This window comes from Entelurus aequoreus, linkage group LG13 (assembly GCF_033978785.1).
Source record: "Entelurus aequoreus isolate RoL-2023_Sb linkage group LG13, RoL_Eaeq_v1.1, whole genome shotgun sequence".
In the NCBI taxonomy this organism is placed as follows: Eukaryota; Metazoa; Chordata; class Actinopteri; order Syngnathiformes; family Syngnathidae; genus Entelurus; species Entelurus aequoreus.
The window spans coordinates 62,334,957-62,345,064 of record NC_084743.1 but is presented as its reverse complement, the minus strand read 5'-3'; the positions used below and the strand labels follow the sequence as shown (position 1 = coordinate 62,345,064).

The following is a 10,108-nucleotide window of genomic DNA, read 5'->3' as shown; positions in this document are numbered from 1 at the left end:
TTTCTCTCATTCAAATTCAGCCCTAAATAAAAATACAAAGCACGTAATGTTTTTTTGATTTTATTTTACCCTTGGACCTTTTCACAGTCACCGTTTTTCAATGAGTATACAATTGCATAACATGTGTTATTTTACTCATTTAAACCTGTGACATTATCTGATCAAAAGGCCTTTAAAAGGGTCAAAAATAAAATAAAAAAATAAAAAAGAAAATGGCTCAAAATAAAAATAATTAAATGTTTGATGTTTTGCTTTAGTGCTGACGTTATTGAGAAATTTTAGCAAAAAATTACATAATTTAGAAAAAATGTTACAACCTTTAAAAATTAAGGACTTTTATGTCCTGTTTGGCTTTGAAGATAATTAGAATCAAATGTCCACAGATGGTTTTAATTCTTAACACTTGCTTAAACATAAACTACTAACTGAATGAATAATAAATAATGAATTTTTAAATAAACTGTCAATAAAAATTTTAAGCGCAAGTAAAATACAACTTTACCACGTTAGTCATAATTCTTGCGCTTAAGAAACTTCTCTATGACTTTAGCTGCAGACTCATTTTGTTTGATATTGTCGTTACTCCCACAAGTGGTGGAAAAGTGTATTACGACTAGTCCTGTCTGGCTTTGAAGATTGGTAGATTCAAATTTCTTAGCAGTCGCTTAAAAATACATAAATAAGTAAACTGAAATTCTAACTAAACTAATAAAAAATAATGATAATACGTATGTTTCTTAACTCAACTGTCAATAAAATTAAAGTGCAACTGAAAATACAGCTTCGCCACATTAGTCATAATTCTTGCGCTTAAGAAACCTGTCTATGACTAAAGCTCCAGACTTCTTCTGTTTGTTTGATATTGTTGTTACTGCCACAAGTGGTGTAAAACAGTATTACAACTGAGTCCTGTTTGGCTTTGAAAGTAATTAGATTCAAATGTCCCCAGATGGTTAAAATTCTCAATTTTGCTAACTGAATTAATTATAAATACTAAAGCATATGTTTCTTAACTAAACTGTCAACAAGATTAAAGTGCAAATCATAATACAGCTTCACCCACATTAGTCATAATTATTGCGCTTCATTAAACCTCTCTATGAATTTAGCTCCAGACTAAATTGTTTGGTGTTGTCAATACTGCCACAAGTGGTGGACAAGTGTATTACAGCAGGCGGCCTAACATTGGTTAAGAAACACTGTAATTTGTATGTTGTTTTTCCAAGTAATGTTGATTTTTGGCAACGTAACCTTTAAGATTCGGGATGCGGCCAAAATAAAAATTGTCGAACCGAAAACCAGGGAAAAAAACAAGTCCAAAAACCGAAATAGGAAAATAAATTATTATGCTAATTATTATTATCGTTACACTTATGACTAAGACTGTGCACTAACCTTACTCAAATCAGGCCATTTCAATTGTTCAAATTAATATTTATCTTTCAAACAATGAAAACAATTATAAAATAATGAAGAAAAAAGAAAGATTGACTCCTGGTATTACAACAATATAAAATAAAAACAATAACGCACAGGCCAAACACTGAATGGCGCCACATTTCTGTGCGGCGTTGTGCACATAGTCAGAATGCCGATGGAGATTTCAGGTGATTAAACAACGACGTAGAGAACGCCTTTGCAGAAAATCGCCATCTTAATATAAACGAAGATTTTAGGTGTTGCATCGCCAAGTGCGGCTTTGGTTGGCTTGATGAAACCCAAAAGCAGATTTGATGACACGGCTGGCAACGTGGCTTCCTAAAGCAAGTGAATGATTTTCCTCTGCAGTTGTTTTGCTTTAAGATGAAAACACAGGTGCCTGCTTTTGCTCCTACGCCCTCTTTTGGCAGGAAGTCAAAATCACAGAAAATGAATTGGGGGTAAAAAAAAAAACAACTAAACAACCAACCCCAATCCTCGTCCCAAGACAATCCCAGGACTCCACAGTTAATCAAGCTGCTTCCGACTTGTCGTCATGACTTTTTTAGCATGTGCACATTTGAGAACATTTACATGGTATCTATGACACTTTAGGAACGGTTATGTTCATTCCTTGTAAATTATGTTAACCTCAGCTGTCATACCTTTCAAAAGGTGGAAGAAAAGTGACTATTCACTGAATATAGCATCGAAAATCGAATCATAAAGATGCACTGTCGAGTATTAGGGCCACACTGAAAGGGGAAAACATAATAATCAGGGGCGTCTCTTCCGATCAGATACCGATATTGGAGCCTTCAGTATTGTTTGATACGGATAATTATCCGATACAATATCAGCACGGATCATATATACTTGTATTGTTTTGTAGTGTGGAATTATAGAAAAGGCTTGGTCACGTCAAATTAGTCAAACATAGAACAATATTAGGTACGGAAAACGTTAACCTATTTATTTTTAATCGACTGTAATGGACTTACGTCATCTGATAATTGTTGTCAGCTGGCCACAATAATTCATTAAATTAAGCTCATGGCGCAGTAAGTTGAATGATGCGGACACGTTTGTTGCTGGACACCTTCTAATACGCTTCTACACTAATATGCAACTATAATTATTTGATATTTGATTTTGCACAATGTTGTTCCAGTAAGGACACTTATTGCAACAATTAAAATGTCAGGAGGAAAAGTCATAAAAAAAGGCCAATTTTAAATGTATGATTTAAATAAAAATTTTAATTTGAAAAAATATGAAATATTATGATAGAAAAGTAATCCTTTTCCAAAAACAATGTGATATTGGAAAAAGACAAGACAAGAAAATAGTCATTACTTTACGAGGAAAAGAGCGTATTGCCATTTTAATAAACGTTGTAATATTCCATGAAAAAGGCTAAAAAAAAAAAAATTTTAATCGTAATATTGACAGAAACAGTTTTATTTTGACAGGATTGATGGAATAAAAAAGGCAAAATTGTGCAGTAATAAAGTTGTACCGTTTCAAGACAGAAGTCACATTAAAATAAAAAAAGTTATCTCAAGAGAATAAAGGCGGAATATTATGAGGGAAAAGTCATATTTAATTAAAATTATAATTTAAAAAAGGCTGAAATATTATGAAAGAAAAATAATCCTTTTCAAACAACAACGTGATATTGGAAAAAGAACGTGTAAAATCACATCATAACAAGAAAATAGTCATTATTCTACGAGGAAAAGGGCGTACTGCCCTTGTGATAAAAGTTGCACCATTCCATGAAAAAGGCTAAATTTAAAAAATTAAAATTAAAAATCATAATATTGACTGAAACAGTTGTATTTTGACACTAAATATAGAATGAAAAAGGCAAAATTGTGCAGTAATAAAGTTGTGCCGTTTCAAGACAGAAGTCACATTACAACAAAAAAAGTTGTTATCTTAAGAGAATAAAGGCGGAATATTATGAGGGAAAAGTCATAATTTTACAAACATTTTTAATTAAAAACGGTTAAAGTTAGTAAAATTCTTACAAAAGTCAGACTATTACTAAAATAAATATGTGAATGAAGTTAATGCAATAATTTTCTGAGAATTTTAAGAACAATTTCATGATACAACCCAAAGATTATATGACGTGTCTTATTCACTCCATTCTTGTACTATTGTGACTTTTTCACATGGAAAAAATACAAATGGAATTCTTATAACAGCGCTACTTTTTTTTTCTTGTCGAGTATGGCCCTAATACTCCTTTTGTGCTCCAAACGATACACAACCGGTACATCGTCACCTTTTATTGCGGACAAAAAAATATTTTTTTAAATGTCAACTCGCGTCCCACGATGAGCAGAAAGTTCCAGCTTCCTAGTATGCAACTCTACCAGAGGTTACTCGAGAAGCTGGCACACACGGCGGCCACACACCCTCACACATACCTGGGATAGCTGGGACAGCTGAGCGCTACACACACACACACACACACACACACACACACATAGAGTGTAAACACACAATACAGCACTTTAGCACTTTGCAGGGTGGCTGCACAAATGTTTTTATTGTTATTCTTTGAGTCATTTAGATTAGTATTCAAATCCTCTCCTTGGTCCTGTCCTTATAAGCAATACAACATTAGACATTATTATGCAATAACCTGATAAAAGGAACTTTATTAAAGTGTGTCTGGACACGGGGTCAGTCCAAGGCACTACGCATCCACATTATATGGGCCAACACAGTGCAACCTCCATTTACAAACTTCATTGGTTCTTGAAGAAAGTTCGTGAACCGCAAAGTTTGTATTGTGAAGCAAATTTCGCCATAAGAAACAACGTAAATATAAAAAATGTGTCGCAGTGAAATGAAGGTTTGTACACTTTGAACGCAATACGAAGTGCGATACGGTACTGTATATAAAAAAAAACATAAGGCGTGATGGATCAACAAGCCAAAACAACAACGACAAGCTAAACTGTCCATATGCGCTGCTCTGTCGACACGCGCACGCACACAGAAGTCCCTTTGGTGCCCTCACAAACGATTAGAAATCACAAAAGTCCTTCACTTTAACAACCATTTCGCCACAATTATAAACATATGAAAAAAGTCCAATTAACTTACATTAACAACGGCAAGGAGCGGACTAGAAGGGAAGCAGCAGAGCGAGGCTGCGAGTGTGTGCCTTAAAAGAGAGTAGAGCCTGCTTTGGCAATTAAAACTGGCTGCTTCGTCGATCCTTCCATACTTGTGAACGCCATTAACCCTTTAAAGCCTGAACCACTAAATAATTGACAGAAAATTCCAATTATTTCAAAATTGGAGCTTTTATTAGTCCTTCTGAACTAATCTTTTATTAAATCTTTTTACAAAAATTACAAAAACAATTTCCATATATGATTTTCAATTTGTATCATATTTGATACAGCCGGTCACAAAATTGTATTTTTATGTTTTGTTTTTTTACCAAACCAAAACAAAATGCAATACACAAAAACATCCGTCATGTGATTTCCAAACACAAAAAGGACATTTGTCATCATCAACTTTCCGCAGCTTAAATTCACATTCTTTATCAATTTCAAAGCATTGTCAATTTTGTAATTATTTGTCATCCAAAAAAATTGTACAAAAAGTCAACATCATTACAAATTTTTTAATGTGATTTTTTTTTTTTCTTCATAAAAATCTGAAATGTATCATTTATTATCACAACACACACCGAGTGATAACCACAATATAATGCAGCAAGAAGAATATGTCTATTTTACCTCTAAATATACCATATTGTGTAAGGTAAACATTATATTTGTTTTTTTGAAAAATACAAAGACTATATATGGTTCGATTGTATTTATAATGCATGACATGCAATCAAATGCCAATTTACTCATTTAGAGTTGCATTACCTTTTATACCTGCTGTCTCAAATTTGATACGCACATTTTCAACACAAATATATTATGTAATATTAAGTAATTTCACATTGCATCAACACATTAACTGATGTGTCAGTAAAAAAAATATACATTTTTTCTTACCTTATCCCTTTCAAATTTGGCAAAGTTCCCCTTCAAAAATCCGGCGTCACTTGTTTCTTCTTTGTGGCAACTTTGCGGGATCACTGGACAGCCCTCTAATAAGTCAATTACTGCCCTCGTGTGGATTATTCGTTTAATGCAACTGATCTGATACGTCAGGCTGTTTAGGAGGACGATATACCATATTGTGTAAGGTAAACATATTTGTTTGTTTGAAAAATCGAAAGACTATATATGGTTCGATTGTATTTATAATGCATGACATGCAATCAAATGCCAATTTACTAATTTGGAGTAGCAGTACCTTTTATGCCTGCTGTCTCAAATTTGATACGCACATTTTCAACACAAATATATTATGTAATATTAAGTATTTTCACATTGCATCAACACATTAACTGATGTGTCAGTAAAAAAAATAAAAAAATAAAAATTTTCTTACCTTATCCCTTTCAAATTTGGCAAAGTTCCCCTTCAAAAATCCGGCGTCGCTTGTTTCTTCTTTGTGGCAACTTTGCGGGATCACTGGACAGCCCTCTAATAAGTCAATTACTGCCCTCGTGTGGATTGTTCGTTTAATGCAACTGATCTGATACGTCAGGCTTTTTAGGAGGACGATATACCATATTGTGTAAGGTAAACATTATATTTGTTTGTTTGAAAAATCTAAAGACTATATATGATTGGATTGTATTTATAATGCATGACATGCAATCAAATGCCAATTTACTAATTTAGAGTTGCATTACCTTTTATACCTGCTGTCTCAAATTTGATATGCACATTTTCAACACAAATATATTATGTAATATTAAGTAATTTCACATTGCATCAACACATTAACTGATGTGTCAGTAAAAAAAATATACATTTTTTTCTTACCTTGTCCCTTTCAAATTTGGCAAAGTTCCCCTTCAAAAATTAGGCGTCGCTTGTTTCTTCTTTGTGGCAACTTTGCGGGATCACTGGACAGCCCTCTAATAAGTCAATTACTGCCCTCGTGTGGATTGTTCGTTTAATGCAACTGATCTGATACGTCAGGCTTTTTAGGAGGACGATATACCATATTGTGTAAGGTAAACATATTTGTTTGTTTGAAAAATCGAAAGACTATATACGGTTTGATTGTATTTATAATGCATGAAATGCAATCAAATGCCAATTTACTAATTTGGAGTTGCATTACCTTTTATACCTGCTGTCTCAAATTTGATACACGCATTTTCAACACAAATATATTATGTAATATTAAGTATTTTCACATTGCATCAACACATTAACTGATGTGTCAGTAAAAAAAAAAATTACATTTTTTTCTTACCTTATCCCTTTCAAATTTGGCAAAGTTCCCCTTCAAAAATCCGGCATCGCTTGTTTCTTCTTTGTGGCAACTTTGCGGGATCACTGGACAGCCCTCTAATAAGTCAATTACTGCCCTCGTGTGGATTATTCGTTTAATGCAACTGATCTGATACGTCAGGCTGTTTAGGAGGACGATATACCATATTGTGTAAGGTAAACATATTTGTTTGTTTGAAAAATCGAAAGACTATATATGGTTCGATTGTATTTATAATGCATGACATGCAATCAAATGCCAATTTACTAATTTAGAGTAGCATTACCTTTTATGCCTGCTGTATCAAATTTGATACGCACATTTTCAACACAAATGTATTATGTAATATTAAGTAATTTCACATTGCATCAACACATTAACTGATGTGTCAGTAAAAAAAAAAAAAAAATTAAATTATTTCTTACCTTATCCCTTTCAAATTTGGCAAAGTTCCCCTTCAAAAATCCGGCATCGCCTGTTTCTTCTTTGTGGCAACTTTGCGGGATCACTGGACAGCCCTCTAATAAGTCAATTACTGCCCTCGTGTGGATTGTTCGTTTAATGCAACTGATCTGATACGTCAGGCTTTTTAGGAGGACGATATACCATATTGTGTAAGGTAAACATATTTGTTTGTTTGAAAAATCTAAAGACTATATATGGTTGGATTGTATTTATAATGCATAAAATGCAATCAAATGCCAATTTACTAATTTGGAGTTGCATTACCTTTTATACCTGCTGTATCAAATTTGATACGCGCATTTTCAACACAAATGTATTATGTAATATTAAGTAATTTCACATTGCATCAACACATTAACTGATGTGTCAGTAAAAAAAAAAAAAAATTAAATTTTTTCTTACCTTATCCCTTTCAAATTTGGCAAAGTTCCCCTTCAAAAATCCGGCGTCGCTTGTTTCTTCTTTGTGGCAACTTTGCGGGATCACTGGACAGCCCTCTAATAAGTCAATTACTGCCCTCGTGTGGATTGTTCGTTTAATGCAACTGATCTGATACGTCAGGCTTTTTAGGAGGACGATATACCATATTGTGTAAGGTAAACATATTTGTTTGTTTGAAAAATCGAAAGACTATATATGGTTCGATTGTATTTATAATGCATGACATGCAATCAAATGCCAATTTACTAATTTGGAGTAGCAGTACCTTTTATGCCTGCTGTCTCAAATTTGATACGCACATTTTCAACACAAATATATTATGTAATATTAAGTATTTTCACATTGCATCAACACATTAACTGATGTGTCAGTAAAAAAAAAAAAAATTAAATTTTTTCTTACCTTATCCCTTTCAAATTTGGCAAAGTTCCCCTTCAAAAATCCGGCGTCGCTTGTTTCTTCTTTGTGGCAACTTTGCGGGATCACTGGACAGCCCTCTAATAAGTCAATTACTGCCCTCGTGTGGATTGTTCGTTTAATGCAACTGATCTGATACGTCAGGCTTTTTAGGAGGACGATATACCATATTGTGTAAGGTAAACATTATATTTGTTTGTTTGAAAAATCTAAAGACTATATATGGTTGGATTGTATTTATAATGCATAAAATGCAATCAAATGCCAATTTACTAATTTGGAGTTGCATTACCTTTTATACCTGCTGTCTCAAATTTGATACGCGCATTTTCAACACAAATGTATTATGTAATATTAAGTAATTTCACATCGCATCAACACATTAAGTGATGTGTCAGTAAAAAAAAAAAAAAAAAAAAATGTTCTTACCTTACCCCTTTCAAATTTGGCAAAGTTCCCCTTCAAAAATCTGGCGTCGCTTGTTTCTTCTGTGTGGCAACTTTGCAGGATCCTGCCCTCGTGTGGATTGTTCGTTTAATGCAACTGATCTGATACGTCAGGCTTTTTTAGGAGGACGAATGCAGCTGGGAGGATGGATTGAAAAAAATACCCTGATGCTGTGCCCTGCTTTTTGGTTGCAGGCGTGACACGGAATGAGCGAACGCTGGATTCGTACAGGGAAGCATATTTGGCACGATTATAACAGGTTTGTGAATCGAAAAAAAAGTTCGGAAATGGAGGTTGCACTGTACATTGAATACATATCTATATTCTATATCCAAATAAGACACTATTGACCTCTCACTTTCACTCATTAAAGGCCAAATTAACACATGCTATTATAACATACTGTGCAGTATCTTCAAAACATTTTCTGTTGTTGCAGAACGCGTCCTCTAGGTACAATGCGAGTACTAGAGTAGTCAGTGTACAGCTTGTATAGCAGTATAGATGTACTACGGCCAAAGCAAACGACTCAACGGACAATATTGTCCCAATAGCAGACGACACGGTATAATATACTGTACAGCATATCCATGCCTTGTTTACATTCGCCTAATAATAACAATAATACTGAATGATGTCATGTGTGACACAAAAAAGTGAATGTGCAAACTAGAGAAAGAACTTTTTGAATATGTGTTTTCCTTACGCATTTTGACCTGTCTTGACTGTCATGGTTGCCTGTTGTTTACATGCGTTGCTGCAGTACAGTGCTGATTACAGTGTGCACCACTACTGCCACCAAGCGGTCACACTCATATTGAAATGCATTTTGGTCTCAGTTCAATTAGTTACAAAATAAAATGTTCACAGTGAACAAAAAAAAAAAAAAAAAAAAAAAAAAAAAATTACATGCACCGGACTATAATATAAGGGATGTTTCATTTGTTATTATCCGTGCCACGTGGGTGTTTTATCAACATTTTGATTCAAATTAAGCCAGAATAGTATTAATAATGTCAGAATGGGGCTGACTACTATATTGTCTTTAAACTGCCGCAGCAGCTGGAACTCATACTGCCAGTCCAGGAGTCTCATGTCTGCCTAACAACATATTTTAACAGGGGGGGGTGGGGGGGGGGGGGTATTGTAATTATTATTATTATATTGACAGCTTTTTTCTAGTAAAGTGTACCACTTTCGAGCAGCGGTTCCCAACCTTTTTAGACCAATATCTACGAATCTAATGCGGGAATTAGTTGAGTTGAGTTTGTGTTTATTCGGAACATGCACGCATACAACATGATACATCACAATTTCCGGTTTCTCCATTCAACATGTTCGAAAAGGAGTAGGAAGAAGCAGAGCTCATTTAATCCTACCCCTTTTCTTTTACATGACAGTTGCTAAAACTTTTGCTCACTTCCTGTTCTCAATGTATTCACAATATACTCCATAAAGTAATAACAATAACAATAAATAAATAATAATTGGTGAAGAAAGTTGTATTTCATATGGTGAGATAAGTAAGATTATCTAGAAA

The 10,108-nt window shown here is 33.9% G+C and overlaps 1 protein-coding gene across 1 annotated transcript in view; it reads left to right on the top strand.

The window, feature by feature from the left end:
- Positions 1–9,687, top strand: part of LOC133663575 (sodium channel subunit beta-4-like) — a 46,142-nt gene extending 36,455 nt beyond the window's left edge. The window contains exon 6 of the mRNA XM_062068138.1: positions 8,763–9,687. Coding sequence (XP_061924122.1) covers positions 8,763–8,768 — 6 coding nt within the window. The 3' untranslated portion in view covers positions 8,769–9,687. The remainder of the gene's footprint in view (positions 1–8,762) is intronic.
- Positions 9,688–10,108: the final 421 nt, after the last annotated feature.